Source organism: Erinaceus europaeus, chromosome 15, assembly GCF_950295315.1.
Source record: "Erinaceus europaeus chromosome 15, mEriEur2.1, whole genome shotgun sequence".
In the NCBI taxonomy this organism is placed as follows: Eukaryota; Metazoa; Chordata; class Mammalia; order Eulipotyphla; family Erinaceidae; genus Erinaceus; species Erinaceus europaeus.
In genome coordinates this window covers 5,121,303-5,144,818 of record NC_080176.1, presented here as the reverse complement: position 1 = coordinate 5,144,818, position 23,516 = coordinate 5,121,303, and the positions used below count along the sequence as shown (strand labels likewise).

General features: G+C 56.1%; 2 protein-coding genes and 1 long non-coding RNA gene across 16 annotated transcripts in view; 1 reads left to right on the top strand and 2 right to left on the bottom strand.

Annotated features, from left to right (window-relative positions):
- FLYWCH1 (FLYWCH-type zinc finger 1) overlaps nucleotides 1–23,516 on the top strand; it is a 133,833-nt gene that overhangs the window by 64,958 nt on the left and 45,359 nt on the right. The window lies entirely within an intron of this gene.
- Nucleotides 102–22,581, bottom strand: SRRM2 (serine/arginine repetitive matrix 2). Of its 14 annotated transcripts, XM_060172534.1 has the most exons (16): nucleotides 22,349–22,575; nucleotides 20,126–20,402; nucleotides 19,406–19,513; nucleotides 18,684–18,848; nucleotides 18,366–18,443; nucleotides 15,893–15,955; nucleotides 15,774–15,806; nucleotides 14,895–14,945; nucleotides 14,672–14,767; nucleotides 13,794–13,992; nucleotides 5,131–9,683; nucleotides 3,007–5,094; nucleotides 2,057–2,341; nucleotides 941–1,054; nucleotides 753–866; nucleotides 102–660 (listed from the first exon to the last, which is right to left on the bottom strand). In XM_060172534.1, the coding sequence occupies exons 2-16, from the start codon at nucleotides 20,365–20,367 to the stop codon at nucleotides 651–653; spliced, it is 8,199 nt and encodes a 2,732-aa protein (XP_060028517.1). In that variant the 5' UTR covers nucleotides 20,368–20,402; nucleotides 22,349–22,575; the 3' UTR covers nucleotides 102–650. The 14 variants fall into 14 exon arrangements, 8 of the variants coding, with proteins under 8 accessions (XP_060028517.1, XP_060028512.1, XP_060028515.1 ...); XM_060172529.1 differs by having other exon boundaries at nucleotides 3,007–9,683; nucleotides 22,349–22,574; XM_060172532.1 differs by having other exon boundaries at nucleotides 753–863; nucleotides 3,007–9,683; nucleotides 22,349–22,574.
- On the bottom strand, nucleotides 10,924–11,675 carry LOC132533059 (uncharacterized). Its single transcript, XR_009544947.1, has 2 exons — nucleotides 11,592–11,675; nucleotides 10,924–11,288 (listed from the first exon to the last, which is right to left on the bottom strand). It is a non-coding gene; the product is annotated as an uncharacterized LOC132533059 (long non-coding RNA).

Sequence of the window (23,516 nt, the reverse complement as noted above, 5' to 3'; positions counted from 1 at the left end):
AGCTGGAGCCAGAGTGCACCTGCTGTGGGGCCACCACTGCCTGGAGCCAGCCCCCCACAGTCTCACAGACCCCAAATAAACAGTCTGTAGACACAATTGCCGCATTTCTCATTTTTATTTGACAGAAAAAGTTGCTTTTGCTGTACAGATTTTAAAAAACCAAAATGCTTTTAAGAAAGGAGGGGCACAACCTCACACTGGGGGGGGGGAGCGATAGGGCCAAATTCCTTTACAACGTCTCCAAAACATCTCACACTGCAGTTCCAGACGATAACCCACAAGGACATGGAAATCAAGGGGGTGTACAGTGCTTCCCAGGCTACGCGCTTACCATTATACCTCCGGTTCCCAAGGCCTTTCTGACCGAAGGCCAGGATGTGCCCGACTGAATCCTCCCCTCCCACAACTCCCATTCTCATACCCTCCCGCCCCAACCCCCCAAAAATAAGTGAACCAGGAAAAACTCACAGGAAAAAATTTCACAGAACAAAGGAAAAAAAAGGAGGAAGGGGGAAGAGCCCCTCCCTCAGAGATGCTGCCAGAATTGGGGGGGGGGGGCAGACATAACCACCCCACAACTATTGGGGAGAGCGAGGGCGGACACTCCCAGGAGCTCCAAAACCAGGGTGTGTGGAACCGCTCAATCAGACTCACGGAGACCTGCAACAGAAACCAAACGTCAATGCAGAGGCCCAGGCAGCTGAGGTGGGGTCGGGGTGTAGCGGGGTGCGTGTGCTCGCACACATACACACCTGGAGGAGCGGTGTCTGGTGGGGCGGGGACTGGGTGTCTCCCTCCTACGCTTCTGCCCTGGGGAGCGACTGTCCCCACGCTGGCCTCTCCGGGAACCACGCTCACTGCTGCTGCTGCAACACAGGACAGTCAGATCCCAGGGCCCCAGCCTTGGCCCCTCGCCTCCCGGGGCAGCACCCCCACACACCTCTGCTGGTCCCGGGGTGATGGTTGGGGTGAGGGGCGGCGGCGCTCTGCAGGTGAGTAGCTAAGGGACCTGGAGTCCCGGAGGGAGTCGATCGGCTTCCGGGGGCTTCGGGACCTGGGGGGCAGAGCGCGTCCCATAGCACCACACCTCGACCCCAGCAGCACGTAGGCCGCCCGTCCTGACCCAAGCCTCACACCACGCGGGGCCAGCCTCAGACCCACCTGTGTCAGCTCACTCACCCGTCCGCCCGCACACCTTCCGAGGGCCCGCAATGGGCAGGGCCCGGGGTGCAGCGGGGGACGCCAAGAGAGAGACAGCCCCTGCCTTGGAGGACTGCCTGGGAGTGGAGGAGAGCCAAGGGAGGCTCGCCCAGCACATGTGTGGGGGCAGCCCCGCAGGACAGATGTGCGGGGCTGGGGGCGGGGCCGGGCAGGGGCAGGGGCAGGGTGGTCTTCTCCAAGGTGCTGTCTGAGCGGAGTCTTGCAGAACGAGGAGTTCGCCAGGCAGAAGGAACAGCATGTCCAAAGGCATGGGGTTCTCCTTAGACTGCAAGGCGCCGGGTGCGGCTGGAGCACAGGGCATGTGTGGGGGCGGGCAGGAGACGGGGCAGGCAAGGCCAGTTGGTGAAGCGCCTCACACGCCATTCCCGCAGAGGTGGGGCTTTATCCTGCAGGCCACAGGGCGTCCCGGAAGGATTTGTGGAGTGGAGGGAAGTAACCAGATGTGCGTTTTAGAAAGATCCCTCTGGCTACGTGTGGAAGAGAATGGCGTGGAGGCAGGGAGACAGGGAAGAGGCTGTGGACAGAGTCGGGAGAAGATGACGCTGGCCAGGCGAGAGCCCTGGCCGAAGCGACGGGAAGACGCCATTGCTAGAACCCCTGGGACCGGGCTGCGTGTCGGGCAGGGAGAGGCAGGAACCTAGCACTCCCCCATTCTGGCCTGAGCACCTGCGCCCAGAGTGCAGCCCACTGCCAGAACAGGGCACGACGCTGGTGGCGGGGAGAGGAGAGCCCGTCTCCTCCCACACAAGCAGACACCACAGTGCACGTGAGGCCCCCGCAGGGCTCACATCCAGGGTCTCCCCACCTCTTGCACCACAAGCAAGGCAGCACTCACCTCTGCTCGCCAGGGGGTGGCTTCTTGGGGCTTGCAGGTTTGGGCAAGGCCTGGGGGCCAAGCTTAGCAGGGGAGGGAGAGGAGGAAGAGGAGGAGGAGGAGGAGGAGGAGGATGAAGAGGATGATGAAGAGGAGGAGGAGGAGGAGGAGGAGGAGGATGAGGAGGAGGAAGAAGAGGAGCTGGAGCTAGAGCTGCTAGAGCGCCTCTTCCTTTTGGCTGGGGTCGGCTCCTGAGGACGGCCCTCTCGAATGGCCTCCTTCGGGGCTGGTATGGGGCTGGGGACCCTGTGGGAGGACAAGAAAGTCACAAGGTGACAGGCCACCCCAGCCCCAACCCTACCTTCCTTGGCCTGGAGAAGCGGCAGTGAGTGGGGAGGTGCCAGAGTGGCCTTGAGCGCATCTCTGAAGAGCAGAGGCCCGAGCTGACCCAACCTCTGGCAGCACAGGGTCAAGGTTAAAGCTCAAGACTGTCCCTGACGGAGGAGTAGGCCCTGGGCGCCGGGGCGGTCTCCTTAGGAGAACCCAACCTGGGGTGGCCCGTGAGTGCAGGTTGGCTGGGGGGGGCTGTCCTGCCTGGAGGCAGGTGGAGGGATGGGATGAGCTCTGAAGATCCTTCCAGCCCAGGGAGCTCCTCGAGGTCTAACTGCCATCCCTCCTGCTGTAAAATTAAGTCCATTTCCTCTAGTTCTGGCCTCTGTAGAGACGGAAAACTTATCATTATCCTCAAGAGACTTCACCTTTGGGGAATTATCTGTCCCCCACAGCCCGAGTCCCCCACCCCAGCATTCTCTTCTACCCCCATGGGGCTGGAGGGTCAGTCCCATACCTACTCCTCCTCCAAAAGCCAGCAACCTCTGCACAGGACCTCTCCTCCCCCACCCGGCATAGTCCAGCCCAGCCCGGGCCACACTGACCTCCCCTTTCAAAAGTTCCAAGTCAAGTCCGCTCACCTCTTCGGCGCTACCTCAGGCTGAGCTGGAAGGCTAGAGCCCTCTGAGTCGCTGGAACTGGAGCCGGAGGATGATGAAGATGACGAAGATGATGAAGAGGACGAGGAGGAGGAGCTTGAGGAGGATGAGGAGGAAGAGCTCCGTCGCTCCTTTGCCGGCTGCAGGGCAGCCAGCGCAGAAGATTGCTGGGCCCCGGTAGAGGCGGGTGGCTCCCCACCCTCAGGGTGAGATGCCCCAGCAACAGGGCCAGCAAGCATGCCATCGTGGTCGCCAGAGGACACGGTCTTTGCCACCGTCCCAGAGGAGAGGGGCTGAGACCCAGCTGCCGGGGTGGACTGGGCAAGCAAAGACCGGGACTGATCAGAAAAAGCTGCTGGCACAGGGGACCTAGGTCCATCCTGGGCGGGCGGGAGAGCTGACTGTGAGGAGGCCTGGACCATCCGAGAGGCAGGAGAGGCAGCCTGTTCCGAGCTCATCCTGGACTGACTCGAGGCAGACGGCGGGGTTCTGGAGCCTGGGCCACCGGGTGGGGTTCTGGACCTGGCCGGGTCGAGAAGTGGTGGTGAGGCTCTGCCACTGATGCACTCGTAGGCAGAGAGGGGCACCCTGGGGCTGGTGAGGTTTGCACCAGACAAGGCCGGAGCCATTCTAGCGCTGGTGAGGCTCGCAGGGGCCAAGGCCGGAGGGGTTCTTGAGCTGGCGATGTTCACTGGGGCCGAGGTGTGTGCAGACCGGGGGCCCACCAGGTTCGCAGGGGCCGGTGCCTGGGGTGTTCTGGAGCTGGAGGGATAGCTCGCGGCAGCGGGTGGGGTGCCAGATCCTGAGAGGCTCAGAGCAGCCAAGGCAGCTGGGGTTCTGGCTCCTGCGAGGTTCACGGCTGGGGCTGTGGGGGTGCGAGGGTCAGTGAGGTTCACAGCCGAAGGTGCCACCGCTGTTCTGGGGCTGGCCAGGGTCATGGCTGCTGCCGTGGCTGGTGTTCTCGAGTCGGGCAGGTTCACTGCAGTTGGGATGGCAGGTGTCCTGGCGCCGGCCAAGTTCATGGCTGCTGCAGAGGCTGCGGGTATCCTGCTGGCAAGGCTGGCGGCTGGTGCCGTCCGGAGACTCATAAGAGGCACAGGCGCCGGAACCTGGGCCATTCTTGCAGCGAGGCTGGCGGCAGACATGGCCGGAGGCGGCCGGGCGGTGCCGAGACTGATGGCTGTCAGAGCAAGCGCGATTCGAGACTGAGCGTGGTTTTCTGGCACAGACGACCTGGGGTGATCAGGGATTCGAGGACCTGGAGTATCCAGCATGGAGCCACCACTTTGCTGCAGGACAGACATGGGCGTTCTCGAGTTGCCGAGGGGCTCCAGCAGTCCAGGTGACCTACAGCGGTCGAGAGGAGTTGGGGACATGCTGGGACGACTGAAGCAGCTCATCCGAGAGCTGCTGAGAGCCACTGGGGGAGTTCGAGAGCCAGAGTGATTCCTGGTGGCTGGAGGAGTAGCAGATCGAGAGCGGTCGGAGCTACTTCCAGATGCAGAACGCCGGCGGATGGCAGGAGGAGACCTTGTAAGGGACCGCTTGCCCCGTGTTGTTCTCGGGGTACGGGATCGAGATCGGCGCCGAATAACAACAGGTGAGCGACTTCGAGAACGCTTGCGTGGCAGAAGCGGGGTCCGAGACCTAGAACGACGGCGAATGACTGGAGGGGTGCGTGACCTGGAACGACGGCGTGTCACCGGGGAGGTTCGAGAGCGGGACCGCCTGCGCGTTACCGGTGAAGTGCGAGATCGAGACCTCCTCCGGGTGACTGGGGAGGTTCTAGATCTTGATCTTCTGCGTGTGATGGGTGAGGTTCTGCTTCGAGACCGCCTTCTGGTCACCAGCGGAGTCCTTGATCTGGACCTTCTGCGAGTCACTAGTGGAGTTCTAGACCGGGAGCGGCGGCGAGCAGGGGTCCTGGACCTTGACCTTCGACGGGTGACTGGTGGTGTTCTAGACCTAGATCGCCTCCGACTCACTGGGGACGCTCTAGACCGAGATCTTCGGCGAGTGACAGAGGTCCTGGACCGTGACCGCCGCCGGCTGACTGGGGAGGTCCGAGACCTGGACCTCCGCCGGCTGACCAGGGGCGTCCTGGACCTGGATCTCCGGTGAGTGGTTGGAGAGGCCCGGGACCTGGAGCGTTTCCATGGCGCCGGTGATGTACGCGAGCGGGAGCGCTTGCGGCTGGTTGGGGGTGTGCGGGAGCGGCCTCTTCTGCGTCGAGAAGTTCGAGAGCTCTCCTGCCGAGCTGGAGACCTTGACCGGTAACCAGAACCCCCCCTGCGCCTCCGAGTAAGCCGAGATCTTGAACGGCTCCGCTGTCTTCTCCGGGAGGTGGACTGAGAGGAACCAGACCTATCCCGGCGTCGGGTGGTTCTGGTTTTCTCCCGCCTTGAGCGGGACCGGGACCTCTGTAGCCCACGAAGCTTTGGTGAAGGAGAACGCCCTCTCCTTGAAGTGGTCTTGGTGCGTGGAGAGGAAACTGAACGTCGTCGCCGTGAGGACCTCGACTTCTCAACTGGCTCTGGGGATGACACCGAAGGACTTCGCCGGCGCCTCGGCGGAGTTCGAGAGCGGGTTTCTGGTGAGGACGAGGCAGAGCGGCTTCGGCGGGAGAGCCTCGTCTTCCTGGTCAGTTCGGATGACCGAGAGCCACGACGGCGAGGGGGGGTTCGAGACTTGGTCTTTGGTTCTGGTGATAATCTAGAACTTCTCCTAGCAGCTCTGGATTTGGGGGGGTGTTCTGGAGAGGACTCAGAACTGCTGCTCCCCTCAGGAGAAGGGCCTCTGCCTTTGCTGGAAGACCCAGACCTGCTTCGTCTGGGAAGGGCCCGGGACACAGGAACCTTGGGCTCAGGCGAGGAATCCGAAGCGCTCTGTGCCCTGGCTGCTGCTCTTGGCTTCTCTTGCATTTCAGGGGATGAGCCAGAACGACTGCGCCTGGGAGAAGGTCGAGACTTGCTGTCAACCTCTGGGGAGGACCCAGAGTGACTCCTCTGTCTGAGCGGCACACGTGTCTTGGCCTTAGAATCTGGAGAAGAGTCAGACTCACTTCCTTCCTGAGGGGAGATACTGGGTGGTTTCCCGTCAACTTCTTGCGAAGATTCAGACTGACTTCTCTGGCCAAGAGGAGTCCTAGCCACAGCCTTCTGCTCAACTGAGGATTCTGATCCACTTCTTTCTCTCTGGGGAGTAAGACACTTGTTGTTCATCTCTGGGGAGGACGGAGAACGACTCCTTGGCCTGGGAGTCTGAGGCAAAGCTTTTGGTTCTGGAGAAGAATCGCACTCACTTCTCCCCCTGGATGGTGTTCTAGGTACATCCTTCATTCCAGGAGAGGACCCGGATAAACTGTGCCTTGATGGACTCCCTGACCCGTCTCTCAGTCCAGGGGAAGACCCAGATCTGCTTCTCCTTGAAGGGGTTCTGGGTAAACCGTCTTTCAGCTCAGGGGAAGATACAGAACTACTTCTTTCCCTAGAGGGTGTTCTGGGTATGGCATCGAGCACAGGTGAAGCACTCTGATTTGAAGACACTCCTGCCTTTTCCACTGCATCTGGGGACAACTCAGAACTGCTGTGTCTGGAAGACCTTGTGGATTGTTCTTTCACATCTAGAGACGGATCTGTCTCCAGCTGATTAGTAAACGGTCCATTCACATCTTTAACCTCAGGAGAAAGTCCAGCGTTTGCTTCTGCAACGAGGCCTGTATCTCTAAGTTCCAATGGTGAGCCACAGCTATTGTCCCTACCAGGGGAGTGAGAAGGTTCCTTGTGTTCTGGAGAAAACGGTGGCCCGCTCCACGTGGAGGTTGCTGCAGAGACTTCTGCTTGCAGAGTCTGCGACTGGCTTTGCTCAAATGTCAAAGAAACAGCAGGCCTGTCTTCCATCTCAGGAGATGACTCAAAATTACTTCCAGTCATTTCTTTTGTTTCTGGAGACAAATGGGGAAGGGGCTGGCTCAGGGACTCCTCAGATTTCTCCGCCACCTCCATTATTTCATCATCTTGGCTTTTCTTAGCTAGTGGACTACTTTGGTCTTTTGTGTCTGGAGATGACCCAAGGCCACCACTTTCCCTTGACGGAGTTCGAGCTGCATCTTTGAACACGGGTGAGAAGTCAGACCTATCCTGCACCAGAGGACTCAGCTTGTCTCTTGGTGGAGGAGATGAAGCAGTAGCACCCTCCTGAAGGGCTAAGCCAGTATTCTCTTTCAATTCAGAGGACTCCAATCTACTCTGCCCCAAAACAGAGTTAGAGTCAAAGGCAGCCAACAGAGAAGAGTCAGACACTACCCTGCTCTGTTCAGGAGACATCCCAGATTTCAGGATGGGACTTGTTGCCAGTTCATTTCCATCTTGTCTTTTAGGGGACATGGAGCTCAGTTCTGTGACGGGAGATGAGGATCTGGACCGATCACCCTTACATACTTGAGATTTGCTTTGCAGAAGCAGAGACTCAGAATGACTCTGTCTTGCTTCTGGACTGGAAGTGTCAGATCCAGAGTCTGGTGATATTTCAGACTGTCCTTTGTGCTGCAGAGATGGAAAGCCATAATAGCCCTCTCCTGATGGTGTACTGGATTTTACTCCAGGACAGGTGGTGAATGATCCTACGGGTGACTCTTCAGGCTTCTCTTGGGAACACGGTGACTTGGATCCAGAAAGACACTGCCCTGGTGTTGTCTGGGTTACTTTGGAGTTTGGTGAAGAAGAGCCTGAGTGACTTTGTCTTGGTGGTGTCTCAGGTTTCACTTCGGTATCTGGTGAGGAGGACCTGGAACGGCTGTGCCTTCCCAACAATCTAGATTCCACCTTCAAACAGGGAGACTCGGATCTGCTCTGCCTTGGAGGTGTTTTAGATGTCACCCTACTAGGGCTTGGAGAAGAGGAGCCAGAATGGCTTTGGGTGGGTGATGTCACTGCCTTGATTTTGGGTTGTGGAGATGAAGACCCAGGTCGGCTCCATCTCGGAGATGTGCTGGGTTTCCCTCTAGGAGGAGAAGATCCAGAGAAGCTGAGTCTTAAAGGGGTCTTACATTTCACCTCAGGGTCAGGAGATGATTCTGAACGGCTCTGCCTCTGCGGTGGTGTAGACTGTTCACTTGCCTGGGGACTGGTTACTGACTCCCGCCTTGGTGAAGTTCCAGATTTTACTTTAGGTTGAGGGGACAAACTGGAACGACTCTGACTTAATGAAGTTTTCGATTTCTGGCTAGGAGGTGGAGAAGAACCAGAGCGACTGTGCGTTGGTGGTGTTCTAGATTTTGCTTTAAGTTGGGGTGATCCAGAGTGACTTCGCCTCAATGGTGTCTGAGACTTTTGTTTAGGGCATGGAGAAGATCCTGAAAGACTTCGCCTTAAAGACAGGCGAGACTTTGCTTTGGAGGGTGGTGAAGAGAGCGATCTGCTCCGCCTTGAAGAAACTCGTGACTTTTTCATTTCGGGACTAGAGTTGGACCTGCTCCTTCTCTGTGATGTTCTGGATTTATTCTTCCGCTCTGATGATGAACCAGATCTGCCTCTTCTTTGGGGTGTTCTAGAATGGGACCTTCCCCGTCTAACTAGACTTCTACTTCGGGATCTTCGTCTTACAGGTGTCCTAGACCGAGATCTCACTCTCCTGGCTGGGCTTCTAGAGCGTGACTGGCCACCTCGCCTGGCTGCAGATCTAGAGCGTGACCGGCCACCTCGCCTGGCTGCAGATCTAGAGCGTGACCGGCCACCTCGCCTGGCTGCAGATCTAGAGCGTGACCGGCCACCTCGCCTGGCTGGTGATCTACTACGAGACCGCCGTCGTACCGATCGGGTTCTAGATCTACGCCTAACAGATCTAGAGCGAGACCTGCCCCTCCGGACTGGTGATCTGCTACGAGACCTGCGCCTGGCCGGTGTTCTGGACCGTGATCTCCGTCTGGCAGGTGTTCTAGAACGCGACCTGCCTCGCCGGGCTGGTGTTCTAGAGCGAGATCTCCCTCTAGTTGCTGGAGATCTTGATTGTGACCTGCCTCGCCGGGCTGACCTAGACCTGCCTCTTCTCTGGGTATTTCTGCTCCTGGACCAGCCTGGTCGCTGAGGAGACCTGGAGCGGCCACGCCGCTGAGGGCTTCTAGATTGTCCCCACCTCTGTGCAGACCGGGACCTACGCCACTGAGGGGACCGGGATCGAGAATGACCTCTCTTGGTAGGGGTTCGAGATCGAGACCTCGCACCCCTCTTAGTAGTGGCAGGGCTACGAGACCGGCCCCCTCTCTGGGGAGTATGAGAATGTGACTTATCCCGCTTTGCTCGGCCATGTGAGCGACTTTTAGATGCGGGAGAAGAAGAAGCCTCTCGGCGGGATCCAGGTGGTGGTGCGGGTTTAGGACTTTCTGGGGAAGAGCTGGCATGCCGAGAAGCTTTGGTAAGTTGAGGGGATGGCGGGCAGCTCTCTGAGGAAGACGGGGGAGGTTTCTCAGGAGACTTAGGAGGTGAACGGCCACGAGGTGGGGAGGCCTCGTTTGGGGGATTCACTGGCTCCTGACTCAAGGGAGTTGCTGTAAGGGCTTGTGGGGAGCCGCCTTGTTGCTCAGCAAGGAGCAAAGTGGGACCAGGTGGTTCTGGGCCTGTGCTGCTCCTTTCCGGAGAGGGACTAGGTCGAGTTGCAGATTTCTAAGAGTGGAAGAAAAAGTAGGAACATAAAATAAACAACAATTCTTAACCACAAAATATTACACCTCTTTCAATGAAAACAGTTTCTCCATTACACACTCCATTATACCAACTGATCCTCAGCCAGATTTACTCAATTAACAAAGAATAAAAAATAATAAAGATTTATATTATAAACAGAGATAAAAACAAGTCCATGACCATAAGCCTTCTAATCTACAGGAGGAAAAGAACAAGACAACGAAAACTGACAATAACCACTAAAAAATGTTGTGAGAGGGCACCAGACTCACACCTGAGGCCCATAGTTCCCAGGTTAATCTCTGGGCAGTGCTCACATGCCTCCTCCAATAAAAGTATGTACCCCTATCCAAGTCTTGTAAATCAACATTCCCCTAATCAAGTGACCTTGGGGGAAAACAGTAGTGGCTTCTAAAATTATCCTTCAAAAGCAACTGTTAGAAGAACAGGTGGTCTGGGAGATGACACAGTGGACAGGGCATTGGACCCTCCAGGTTTAGTCCCCAGCAGCAAATGTCCTCCTTATCTTCATTAATAAATAAAAAATCTATAAAAAAAAAAAAAAAGTGGTCCAGGAGGTGGCACAGTAGATAAAGCATCGAACTCTCAAGCAAGAGGTCCTGAGTTCAATCCCCGGCAGCACATATGTCAGCAGAGTGATGTCTGGTTCATTCTCTCTCTCCTATCTTTCTCGTAAATAAATCAAATCTTAAAAAATAATAATAATAATAATAAATAAGTAAATGAACAAGCAGGAGAGTTCACTCCCTGGAGCACTTCTGATCTACTGTGCATTATGACCGAGGCTTCAGCTGTAAACTTACAGCTCTGGGAAAGCATTAGGGCTGTGGTACTGCCTCTTTCTCCCTAAAAAAGTCAGCCGGGGGCTGGCACAATAGGGTTCTAGACCTGGGCATAAGAAATGCAAAGTCTGGGCCCAGTGCCGCCTAAGCCAGTCCTCAATGCCCTGCTCTCCTCTTCCTCTTGCTCATTCAGAAAATGAAAAGACCAAAACAAAGTTACTAGTCCCAGGGGTAGGGACTGGGCCCACAGTGGCGCACCTGGTTAAATGCACACTACAGTGTGCAAGGATCTGAGTTCAAGCCCCCAGTCCCCACCTGCAGAGGGAAAGCTTCACAAGTGGTGGAGCAGGGCTAAAGGTGTCTCTCTCTCCCCCTATCAACCTCTGGCTGTCTCTATCCTATAAATAAAAATAATATTTGAAAAATACTCCCAGGGATACAAATAAAAACAAAGGGGCAAGAACAACAGTCTGAGGACATGATTTGTGAGTGAGTGATAAAGACTGGGACAAACTGAGGACATGATTTGTGAGTGAGTGATAAAGACTGGGACAAACTGCCCAGGACAGGAAGGGAAGGTTGCCAGCAGACGGCCTCTGCCCACCAGCTGGGAGCACAGAGGAAGGGGAAGCTTCTCAAGTGGTGGTAGAGACTGCTGTGGTGTTTTCTTTTTAAAATAAGAAATTCCATGGAGACTGCTGGAATAGTGCAGGCAAAGGGCCTAGGGCAGGGGGAATGGCAGAAAGAGCAGGGGTAAGAAGCCTAATAGTTGGGAGTCGGGCTGTAGCGCAGCGGGTTAAGCACAGGTGGCGCAAAGCACAAGGACCGGCCTAAGGATCCCGGTTTGAACCCCGGCTCCCCACCTGCCCGGGAGTCGCTTCACAGGCGGTGAAGCAGGTCTGCAGGTGTCTATCTTTCTCTCCCCCTCTCTGTCTTCCCTTCCTCTCTCCATTTCTCTCTGTCCTATCCAACAACAACAACAACAATAATAATTACAACAATAAAACAACAAGGGCAACAAAAGGGAATAAATAAAAATAAATATTAAAAAAAAAAAAGAAGCCTAACAGTTATGCAAAGTGACTCTCATGCCTGAGGCTCCAAAGTCTCAGGTTCAATCTCCCCACCACCGTCAACTGGACTCTCAAGCATGAGGTCCTGAGTTCAAAGTCTCCCCCCCCCCCAATGTCTGGGTCTTTCTCCTTAATAAATAAATCTTTAAAAAAAAAGGGGGGGGGTCGGGCAGTGACGCAGTGGGTTAAGCGCATGTGGCGCAAAGCGCAGGGACCGGCGTAAGGATCCCGGTACGAGCCCCTGGCTCCCCACGTGCAGGGGAGTCGCTTCACAGGCGGTGAAGCAGGTCTGCAGGTGTCTATCTTTCTCTCCCCTTCTCTGTCTTCCCCTCCTCTCTCCATTTCTCTCTGTCCTATCCAACAACGAATTGTGTCAACAAGGGCAATAATAATAACCACAACGAAGCTACAACAAGGGCAACAAAAGGGGGGGAAAAATGGCCTCCAGGAGCGGTGGATTCATGGTGCAGGCACCGAGCCCAGCAATAACCCTGGAGGAGGAAAAAAAAAAAAAGGGGGGGGGGAGTCAGGCGGTAGCACAGAGGGTTAAGCGCATGTAGTGTGAAGTGCAAGGACGGCCTAAAGATCCTGGTTCGAGCCCACAGCTGCAGGGGAGTCACTTCACAAGCAGTGAAGCAGGTCTGCAGGTGTCTGTCTTCCCCCCTCCTCTCTCCATTTCCCTCTAACAACATCATCAATAACAATTACAACAATAAAAAATAAGGGCAACAGGTGGGGGTATAACATAATGCTTATGCAAAGAGACTGTCATGCCTGAAGCTCTCAAGCCCCAGGTTCTATCCCCCACACCATCATAAGCCAGAGCCGAGCAGTGCTCTGGTAAAAAAAAAATATTAACAACAACAAAAGGGAAAATAAATAATTATGAAATATATATATTTAAGTGGTCCAGGAGGTGGCGCAGTGGATAAAGCGTTGGTCTCTCAGGCATGAAGCCCTGAGTTCAATCCCCGGCAGCACATGTAGCAGAGTGATGCCTGGTTCTTTCTCTCTCTCCTATCCCTCACTAATAAATAAATAAAATATATAAAATATACATTTTTAAAAAGCAGGGGGAAATTTTAATTAATTAATTAATTTTTGCCTCCAGGGTTATTGCAGGGACAAATCCACTACTCCTGGAGGCCATGGAGAAAAAAAAAAATTTTCATGTGGTATGGGGGAGGTGGGGAGGTGGTGCAGTGGATAAAGCTCTTGACTCTCAAGTGTGAGGTCCTGAGTTCAAGCCCCCGGCAGCACATATACCAGAGTGATCGCTGGTTCTTTCTCTCTCTCCTCCTACCTTTCTCATCAATAGATAAATTTTAAAAAAATATATATATATTTTTCATGTTTTCTTTTTTTCTTTTACCAAGATACCCGCTGGGAGTACGCACCTGCACAATGCCACTACTCTCTACAGCTCTCCCCTCCCCCAGACAGAAATGAATTGTCGCTGCCACAGCATGCTCCACCATTTGTGAAGCTCCCCACCCCCAGTCGTTCTCATGTAGATGCCCCAGGGCTCAAACCCAGGTCAGGTCTTCAAACATGGAGCCATGTAAGCTCTAGCAGGGGAGCCACATGCCAGGCACACACTGAGTATGTTTTTAAAGGCTTAGCAAAGCTAAAGAAACACAATTAAACTGGTTAACAGTTGCAAAAAATGTATGATTAGGAACTGAATTAGAGCAGGAAGCTTAGGGGGCCAGGTGGTGGCACATACATTACAGTACCCAAGGACTGGATCGGGTTCAAGCCCCCAGCCCCCACCTGCAGGGGGGAAAGCTTTACAAGTGGTAAAACACACTGCATTTGTCTCCCTCCCTAGGCCTCTCCCTCCCCTCAATTTCTCTGCATCTGTACAAAAACAAAACAAAGAAAAGCAGCAAGCCTTGAACTATACAGACCATTCCCGAATAGTGATTTCAGGGTCAGTGGCTGAATTCTTTCGCAAGGTGGGTTATATAACCAAGGTGGGTTATATAACCAGCAGTTAATCAAATGAAAACTGACACACATGTAACTATAAAGCTGTTCACTACTCGATGACACCTGCACACCATCAAGCTGAAGTTTGCAGGCAGAGCCTGGGAGTAGTTTGGCATGGACTGCAGAAGACCTGAGCTGATGTCTTAGGAAGCTGAGTTCCCTCCCATCTGTCACAAACTCAGTCTTACAATTCAACGAATATCCACCACACAGGAACATACCTCCTTCTTATCCTTATCTTTGTCTTCGGAAGGGCTACTAGGCTGCTTTGCCGAGGGCTCGGGGCTGCCGGACTGCCCAGCGCTGGAAGCACCTGGTTCCTTGGAAGGTGCACCTCCCTCCCCCCGACACTCTGAAGCAGGGGAAGGACTTCGCCCAGTTAATGTAGTTGTATGGGTTTTAGCCGCAGCACTTCGAGACCTGAGGGAGGTAATTGAGGATGGTGGAGAAGAGGGAAATCAGTTCAGGGGAGAAGAGGAAGCCCCCTCCCCAGCTCCCAGCCACCTTTCCTGATCACACCCATGTGGGGAGAAAAAAAAATCCTTGTCTAGTTCACAAAACTCGAAACCACTGATATTAAAATTCGGGTCCAGTTCACTTTAGTCCTTTTCTTCCCAACGTAGTCCCAAAAAAGTGTTCTCCCCTCTACCCCAGTTTTCACCTCCCAAGTCCTCCCACCACCCCTCCACCCATCCCATTCCCTACCCGCTTCATTCACAACTCACCTCTGAGCCCACCTCCTTCAGGAAGCCTTCCCCGATTAAGGAAGCCAGGGTAAGGATTCCTTCCTCCCCCAGACACCACGAACAAACCACCACCCCCCCTATTCTGGCAGTCCATATACATCAGAACAAAACAAAACAAAAAATAAATTAACAAAATAAACAAAAAAACAAAAAACAAAGGGAAAAAAAAAAAGAGAAGGGGAAATGTATATGTCTGTCCATCCTGTTGCTTTAGCCTGTCAGCTCCTAGAGGGCAGGGACCGTGTCTTCCGAATGGTCTGTGCAGCGCCTAGCACACCGTGGGCGCTCAATAAATATTAAATTAATTAACCCACAAGTCCCTCTCCCTCCCTTCCTCCTGGACTACCCCTTACCGACTGCGGGAAGTATCAGAAGAGGAGGCAGAGTCAGCAGAAGTCGAGCGATGGGCCCGGCGGCTCTTGGGGGCCGGCGTTGTACTTCGAGACCTGCTGGGGGAGCATGGCCAGAGCTGAGTGCTATACTCAACATTCATACCCTTTGCCTGTCTGGGTGTTCTTTGTCCTACTGGAAAGGAAGTGGCTAAGAAATCCCCCCAGTTCACACAAGTACACTTACCGCTTTCGCTTCTTGTCTTTAGATTTGCGTTTGCTCTTTGGAGTGGGAGACCTAGAATATAAACCAAGGTTATTCAAAATGACTTTTTAAAAAATAATGAGGGCAGAGAGTAGATAGCATGATGGTTATGCAAACAGACTCTCATGCCTAAGACTCCACAAAGTCTCAGGTTCAAGCCCTCACACCACCATAAGCCAGAGCTGAACAGTGCTCTGGTAAAAAATTAAGTTATGGGAGTCGGGCTGTAGCGCAGCGAGTTAAGCGCAGGTGGTGCAAAGCACAAGGACCCGTGTAAGGATCCCGGTTCAAGCCCCCAGCTTGTCTTCCCCTTCTCTCTCCGTTTCTCTCTGTTCTATCCAACAACAATGACATCAGTGATCACTACAACAATAAAAAAAACAGCAAGGGCAACAAAAGGGAATAAACAAATAATTAAAAAAATTAATTAGTTAATAAAAAACATATAATTAGGGAGTCGGGCGGCAGCGCAACGGTTTAAGCGCATGTGGCACAAAGCACAAGGACCTGCATAAGGATCCTGGTTCGAGCCCCCGGCTCCCTACCTGCAGGGGAGTCGCTTCACAGGCGGTGAAGCAGGTCTGCAGGTGTCTGTCTTTCTCTTCCCCGCTCTGTCTTCCCCTCCTCTCTCCGTTTCTCTCTGTCCTATCCAACTACAACGGCATCAATAACAACTACAAAAATAAAACAAAAGCAACAAAAGGGAAAATACTAAATTTATATATATATATAATTAAGCGGGGGGGGGGGGGCGGGAAGCTGGCTACTGACAATAGATAAGAGCTGGGCTTCACCCCAAGAAACCCCAAGATGGTGCAGGGCCCATGCGGCAGTGTGCCTTTTATGCCCAGAAGCTCTCACCTGTGCTTCCTCTTCTTGGATTCAGATTCTGATCTGTTGGGGGCAAAATAAGACATGAAGCAATTTCCCTAACTCAAGGCATCAGACCTCACATCACCCCGCACCCCCCCACGACATACCTGTGTTTTTTCTTCTTTGAGCTTTTCTTCCTCTCTCTTCGGGGAGAGCTGCTCTCTGACCTCCTAAAGATGGGTTCAAAGCAAAGTCTTCCAATGGGTTCCTTCCCCACACCTCCCACTTACTTCTGAAAAGTTTTTTTTTTTGCCTCCAGGGTTATTGCTGGGGCTCAGTGCCTGCACTACAATTTACTGCTCCTGGAGGTTACTTTTTTCCTTTTGTTGCCCTTGTTTATTATTGCTGTTATTATTGTTGTTGTTAATTGCTGTCATCATTGTTGGATAGGAAAGAGAGAACAGTGTGGTCCAGAAGGTAGCACTGTGGATCAAGCAGCGGACTCTCAAGCATGAGTTCCTGAGTTCAGTCCCTGGCAGCACATGTACCAGAGTGATGTCTGGCTCTTCTTTCTCCTCCTATGTTTCTCATTAATAAATAAATAAAATCTTTAAAAAAAGAGAGAGAGAATGGACAAAGGAGGGGAAGATAAAGACACCTGCAGACCTGCTTCACCGCCTGTAAAGCAACCTCCCTGCAGGTGGGTAGCCGGGGCTCGAACCAGGATCTTTACGCCGGTCCTTGCACTTTGCGTCACCTGCACTTAACCCGATGCGCTACCGCCCAGTACCCTCCTGAAAAGGCTTTTTTTAAGTATTATTTATTCCTTTTTTGTTACCTTTTTGTCTTATTGCTGTAGTTATTGTTGTTGTTGATATCGTTGTCGTTGGATAGGACAGAGAGAAATGGAGAGAGAAGGGGAAGACTGAGAGGGGGAGAGAAAGACAGACACCTGCAGACCTGCTTCACCGCCTGTGAAGCGACTCCCCTGCAGGTGGGGAGCAGGGGGCTCGAACCGGGATCCTGACGCCGGTCCTTGTGCTTTGCGCCACGTGCGCTTAACCCGCTGCGCTACTGCCCGACTCCCTTGAAAAGACTTCTAAAGGCACCAAAGCCAGTATCCAGCATGAAGACCTAAGACTAGGCCTTCTTTATTCCCAAAATGCAGTTTAGCACAACTTTCAAGAAATCTCAAAATGCAAAAGAAAAACCTAGAAAACCAAATTACAGGATAATGGTTATACAAGAGAAAGAAAAAAAGAAAAAAAAAAAAAAACCACTCATGCCTGAGGCACCAGCAGTCCCCGGTTCAATCCCCAGCACCACCATAAGCCAGAACTGAGCAGTGCTCCGATAAAAAAGAAAAGAAAAATGGGGCTGGGAGTGGCAAACCTGGTTAAGTAAGACACACCACAGTGCACAAGGACCCAGGTTCAAGCCCCAGGCCCCACCTGCAGGGGGAAAGCTTCATAAGCAGTGAAGCAGAGCTGCAGGTGTCTGTCTCCCTATCCCTCCCCCCTCTCAATTTCTAACTGTCTCTATCCAATAAATAAAGGTAACTTAAATATTAAAAGGAAAAAAAAAGAGGCTAAGCGGTGGCTTAACCTGGTTAAGCACACAGGTTACAGTGTATAGGGACCTGGGTTCAAGCCCCTGGGCCCCACCTGCAGGTGTTTGTTTCTCTTGTCTTATTCTCTCCTTATCTCTTCTTGCCTGCTCATATTCTCTTTTTTTAATTACTTTTTAATTTTTTTATTTATTTTCCCTTTTGTTGCCCTTGTTTTATTGTTGTAGTTGTTGATGCCATCACTGTTGGATAGGGCAGAGAAATGGTGAGAGGACGGGAAGACGGAGAGGGGGAGAGAAAGATACCTGCAGACCTGCTTCACTCCCTGTGAAGCGACTCCCCTGCAGGTAGGGAGCCAGGGGCTCGAACTGAGATCCTTACGCCGGTCCTTGAGCTTCGCGCCATGTGCACTTAATCCGCTATACTACTGCTCAACCCCCATATTCTAAATAGCAAAAACCAAAAAAAAAAAAAAAAAAAAACCCTGCCCGACCAATTCTTAACTGCAGCAGACTCAAGCACTGTATGTCTCCTCCCGACTGGAAAGACCTAAAGGATAACCTGCTGCTCCTGCTTCACTCCTCTGACAACTCTATGCTGCCTCGTGGAAGCCTGCGTTTTCCATTTCCAGAGCCAGAAAAATAATGAAGGGTCAGCCCCAGGGTGGCAAGATAGTTCACTTGGTTAGTTCACCCACTGTCACGAGCACCACCCAGACTAAAGCCCACCCCACCACCCCAACCAGAGAAATCTTCACTGCAATGCTATCTTTCTCTAGGTCTATCTTGAAAGAAAAGAAAAGAAAAAAAAAAAAAAAAAGATAGCTCAGAAAAGTGAAGCCCTGATGACCACAAAAAAAAAAAAAAAAAAAAAGGTGAGGAGGCACAGATATAACATTACAACATAATGGTTACACAAAGACTCTCATGCCTGGGGCTCCAAAGTTCCAGACTTAATCCCCCACACACGCCAGAGCTGAGCTAGTAAAATATATACATATATATATATATATATACACACATACACATATATACACACACACATATGGCTACTAGAGGAACAGTCAAACTTACCGTCCTCTATCTTTCTTCTTTTTCTTCTTCTTTTGCTTTGGGGTTGGTGAACGAGAACTGCTGGACTCCCGAACCAGGCTGGGGAGAGACAAAACACCATCAAAATGAACAACTGAGCAGAGCAAGTTTCCTCAGACATTCTGACTTCAGAATAGCACAGACACCAAAAGCATTGGGGAAAACGCCCCACAAAGAGCAGCGTGCTACCAGGAGGAAAGGCGGTACGGTACCGGCTCCTCGGCCTTACGCACCTGAGCAGTTGGGGGAGGGGAGGGGAGGGGAGGGGGCTCACACTGGTTTTTTCTAAGGCTCACATACCTGTAAGGTTTGGGGGGCTCAGGAGCTGGTTGTTTAGCTTCTCGAGCACGACGCTGAGGATCAAAAGAGCTTCCATCCACATATGAATCACTGATGCCAAAGGCAGCTCGGAGCCGCTCATTCTTCTTCTCATTCAATTCAGCCAGCTGGTGAGTCTCGGTTACCCTAGACGACAAAAGACACCAGTCTCAAGGGAAGAGCAAGGGAGTAGTCACGCAATAGACTTTTCATGTCTGAGACCACAAGGTGAATCCTCCAACCACAAGGCAGAACTGAGCAGTGCTCTGGAAAAATAAATAAATAGAGGAAAAATAAATAAAGAGTGGCACACCCGATTAAGCACACATAATACTAGGCACAAGGATCCAGGTTTGAGGCCCCGGCGCCCCCTCCTGCAGGGGGACACTTCACAAGCAGCGAAGCAGGTCTGCAAGTGTGTCTCTGTCTCTCTCTCTCTCCACCTCCCCTCTCAATTTCTCTGTCCTAGCCAAAAATGGAAACAATGGCCGCCAAGAGCAGTGGCTTTGAAATGCCAGCGCCAAACCTCAGTGATAACCCCAGAGAGAGAAAAACTAGGAACATAAGTAGGATCTCCCTACCTCTACCTAAAAGACACAGACACACAATTTTAAGAGAAGACAAACCAGCAAAGACGAAAATAATAATGAAAAAAGCAAACAAGGCAGTGGTGCCAAAGAAACCAAGAATGGCAAAATACTCACGCTGGCCTCTGCCCCGGGGTCTCCTCCTTGCCCCCCGAGTTCACATCCTTCTCCAGCAACATGAGTCGAAAGGTCGCCACTTTTTCCTGAATCTGCTGTTCTTCGTACCTGAAGAACAAATCCCTTCAGGGTTGGAGACGGACTGGTCACACTGCCCAGTCCCAGGCGCGCAGGCCTCACTCCCACAAGGCCCCCTTCCTTTTCCATGCACACAAAGCATTTCCACTCGCTGTCACCCAACGGGCCTTTCTCTTCAATCCATCTGATCCTCTTCTCGTCATCTTCCTTTCCTCCAACTACTCCCTCTAGACCAGTGGATTTTAAACCTACTACACTCAGGGGGGCCACGGCAGGAAGGTTAAGCAGGCAGAGTCCCAGTTCCAGCACGGCCGGCCTTTCATTCCCGCCGTCCCAAATCAGGGGTGCTGACGTGTGTGAAAGCCACTGCTCTAAAGCCTCCTGCTCCACGACTTCACCTCACTCACCCGAGCTCCCGGCCCTCACCCATGGCCCTCACCCATACCCCGCACCGTTCCAGCTCCCGATTTCCTGCCTTGCTCCCCAGCAAGGCCTCAGCCTTACACACACGCCCTCGCCTCCTCTAGCGGTGCCAACGCCTGCCCGCCCCGCTGCCCCCACACGCCGTCATCTCCGCAGCCCTCCTCGCCTCGCTTTGCTCTGACTCGCTACACCCGACTCCCCCAGCCCTCCTCCCCTCACCCCTGCTCTTCCATCATCTCCTCCAGCTCGAGGCATCGCAGCTCCACGCGCCGCTTGCGCTCGTGGTCCAGGATGTCAGGGTTAGGCCGCTTCACCAGGGCGGCCTCCAGGCGCCGCAGCTCCTCCTCTCCCTTGTAGTCAGGCCGCTCACCCCGGCGGCCCCGCACCAGGGACAGGTTGCGCTGGACGTAGCCGTTGGTGCCGCTGCCCCGGGGCGTCGGCAGCCCGATCCCGTTGTACATGGCCCCGTGCCCGGGGGGGGGGGGCACCACCGCTCCTGAGGGGGAGCGGGGAGACACGGGTCAGGCCCCCGCCCCGAGCTAACCACTTACCAGCAGCACCCCGTCCCTACTTCCTTCCACACGACCTCGTGGGAACCCTGGGCTGCGGGGCTCTCGCCTCGGGCCTCCCCGCAGCGCCCCGCTCGCCAGCCCGCTCCCTCTCTCCTGCTCCTTTCTCCCCTCGCCCAGACTCGACCAAATGCTCCCACGCTCGCCGCGGGCGGGCACGACCGACACCGACACCGACACCCACACCGACACCGACACGAAGGGGTCTGCGGCACCCACGAGCTGCCCTTCTCGCGAGGAGGCACCACGGCAGCGGGGTCCTCACGATCCACCGGCCGGCGCCTGCTCCCCTCCCCGAGCTAAGTCCCGACTCCAGCGCCTACGAGCGCCGCCCGGCCCGACCGAGACTCTCCCGTCTCCCGACGCGCTTTCCCAGCAGGCTGGGCCCTCACCTCACCGGGTCGGAACAGAAGCGTCCCCGCTCTAAAGCCTCGCGACTCTCCCCAGCAGCTGCTTGCACTCTGCCGGGCTGCGGGCGGCGGCCCCGCGTGCAGCTGCCGCGTTCCCGCCTCCCTACCGGTCCCGCACGGCCCGCCAGGCTCACCCTGGTCTGACCCTCAAGGCTCCATTTTACCGTCCCACCCGGCCCCCCGGCCCCCCGTTCTCCAACTCGCTCCCCCGCCCCGACGACTTCAGTGAGCACCAGCGTGAAGGCAAACAAGCTCGCGGGCCCGGGGCCAACGCTGAGAAGTCGGCCAACCCGGAGCGGAGTCAAATGCCAATGGCGCGGCGCTGTGAAGGCGCCAGCAGCGGCCCGAACCTCAAGCCCCGAGGAGAAAAGCCAGTCGGGCGCGGCGGGGAGGGTGCCGGCCCAGCAGCCCGCGGCGGCGCCCAGCCCGCTCCTCCCCCGTCCGCCGCAGAGCCGGAGCAACGACGCGACCACACGAAGCCCGGCCGACAGCAGTTCGCTTTCTCTGCTGCCCCGCGCGCGGTCTGCCCACTCAGCCACACGTCCGCACCGCACACAGTCACCCCGCCCCGGGGACAGCCGGCATTAGGGCCGGGAGCGATCCAAGCAGGGCTCCGAGGGGCCCGGCGCCGGCTGAGCAGCCCGCCCAGGCTCGGGCACCACGTGGCGCGGCCGCGCCGCCCGCCCCCCAAGGCGGCGACGGGAGGGGCGACTCCTGGAGGGGGGGCCGCGGCCGGCGCTGCGGTGCCTGCGGGGGGCGGGGGGGCGTCCCCGGGCGGGGCTTAAAGCTCCGGCCACGGACAGAGGCCCCCGGGGCCCCGGGTTCAAGCCCCGGCACCACATAAACCGCAGCTGAGCGGCGCCCGGGCCCCTCGCGTCGTGTCTTTCGCATGAAAATTAGGGAGACTTGGAAAAGGCACCCCCCCCCATAACGGAGCAAGATGGAGGCCGCAGGCAGGCTTGGCGCCGCGGCGGCGGCGGCGAGGGCCTCACGAGCCCGGGCTCGCTCAGAAAAACGTCTCCGGGCCCCGGAGGGCTGCCCGCCCGAGGCCCCAGGTTCGACTCCCCGCACCCCCGAAAGTCAAGGCGGAGCTGAGCTGGGCTGCGCTCGACGGCGGCTAAGGCTCGCGGCGCCGCGCACGGAACTTTCGGGAAGGACTCACGGCTGCTCACCGGGACTGGGGGACGGAGCGAGAGACGCTCCCCCGCCGCCTCCGACCCTCCCCGCCGCTCAGCGCCGCGATCGGCCTCCCTCGCCCGCCGGGCCCGACGCCGAGCGCGGAGAGCGGCGGCCGTCAAGATGTCGGCGGCGGCCGCGCGCCGTGGAGGAGGGGATCCCGGCCGCGCGCCCGCGGAACCGCCGGCGGGGAGGGCAGCGGCGGCCGCGCGTGCGCACCACGGCCCGGCCCGAGCTCGGCGCCGGGGCCCGCGCCCCTCCCCCACCCGCGCGCCCGCGCCTCTCACCCGCCGCCTCCGCCCGCCGCCTACGAGGTGGCGAGGGCCCTTCGCCGCCGCGCTGCGCCAACTGCCGAGTCCCGGGGCCCTGGAGCCGCCGCCTCGCCTCGCCGGTCCGCCTAGGCAGTCGCCGCCGCCGCCGCCGCCGCCGCCGCTGACGCTTCGCTTCCTCAGGGGCCGCAGCGGACTCCGACTGCGCCACTCGCTCCCTACCTAGGCCGCGACGCACGTCAGCACAACGCACCGAGCGCGTCAGCGCGCAACCGCGTGCGCCGCGGGGCACGCCGGGAACCGTAGTGCGGCCCGCCACCCCGTGCGCAGGCGCCGAGGCCACGTCGGGAAGGGTAGTTCCGGGCGGCCTAAGGGACACACGGACCGGCGGGCGAGGAACCACATATCCCGTCGGCCCCTGCGAGGAGAGGGCGGGGCAGTGGCCGGAGCTGGCAACGTCTTCCGGCGGGGTTCGGAGGGGGAGGGGGAGGGGCGCGGGTGTGTGGTTCCGGTGCGGTGTCCGTGGGCGGCTCGCGCCCTGCCCGCGCGCGCGCGCGCGCCCGCCCCCGCCCCGCCCCCGCCCGCCATCTTGCGCCGGCTGGCCGGGAGTCCGTAGCGCCAGGCTGCTGCCTGTTTCTGAATAGGTTCGCCGTCCCCGGGCGGCCATTTCGCTCCTGGAAGAAGATCCCGGCCCTGGGGCCCGCGGAGCCTGGCCGCCGGCCACGGTGTTGGCGAGGCCTCTGCAGAGCCGCGCTCACCGACACCAAGTGCCCGCGCTGCCCGGGGGAAGGGTTTCTCCTGGGTGTGACTGCACCGGGCGCCCTGTGGGTGGAGGACAGAGGGACGAGGCCAGCTGCTGGCATCCCGACTGACCAGGGTACCCGGCCCGGGCCGGCTGGGGGAGCGCGCATGTTACAGTGCTCAAGGGCCCGGGTTCGAGCCCCCGGTGGTGCCGGGAGCCCCAGCAGGAAGAGAGCTGCGCCCCCAAAGACACCCGGCCCGAGCGCCCACCCCATGTCTTGCGGGGTCCCCAGAAGGGAATCCGACTCGTGTTCACGGGCCGCAGGCGTATCCCCCTCCCGCACACCCCGCACACCCCGCACACCCCCGTGCCTTCAAGGCCCCCGGTCGCCTGGGGTGGCGCTGGCTCCCTGCCTCTTCGCGGGGTGAGCAGGCCGAGGGGCTT

What these genes read in the sequence shown, in the direction of transcription:
- SRRM2 (XM_060172529.1), bottom strand. Translation starts at nt 20,367, where the DNA reads ATGTACAACGGGATCGGGCTGCCGACGCCCCGGGGCAGCGGCACCAAC. An exon ending in AAGAAGAAAGATAGAGGACG is followed by an intron (nt 15,956 to 18,365) that starts GTAAGTTTGACT and finishes ACCCATCTTTAG; the next exon opens with GAGGTCAGAGAGCAGCTCTC. An exon ending in AAAGACAAGAAGCGAAAGCG is followed by an intron (nt 14,768 to 14,894) that starts GTAAGTGTACTT and finishes ATGCTCCCCCAG; the next exon opens with CAGGTCTCGAAGTACAACGC.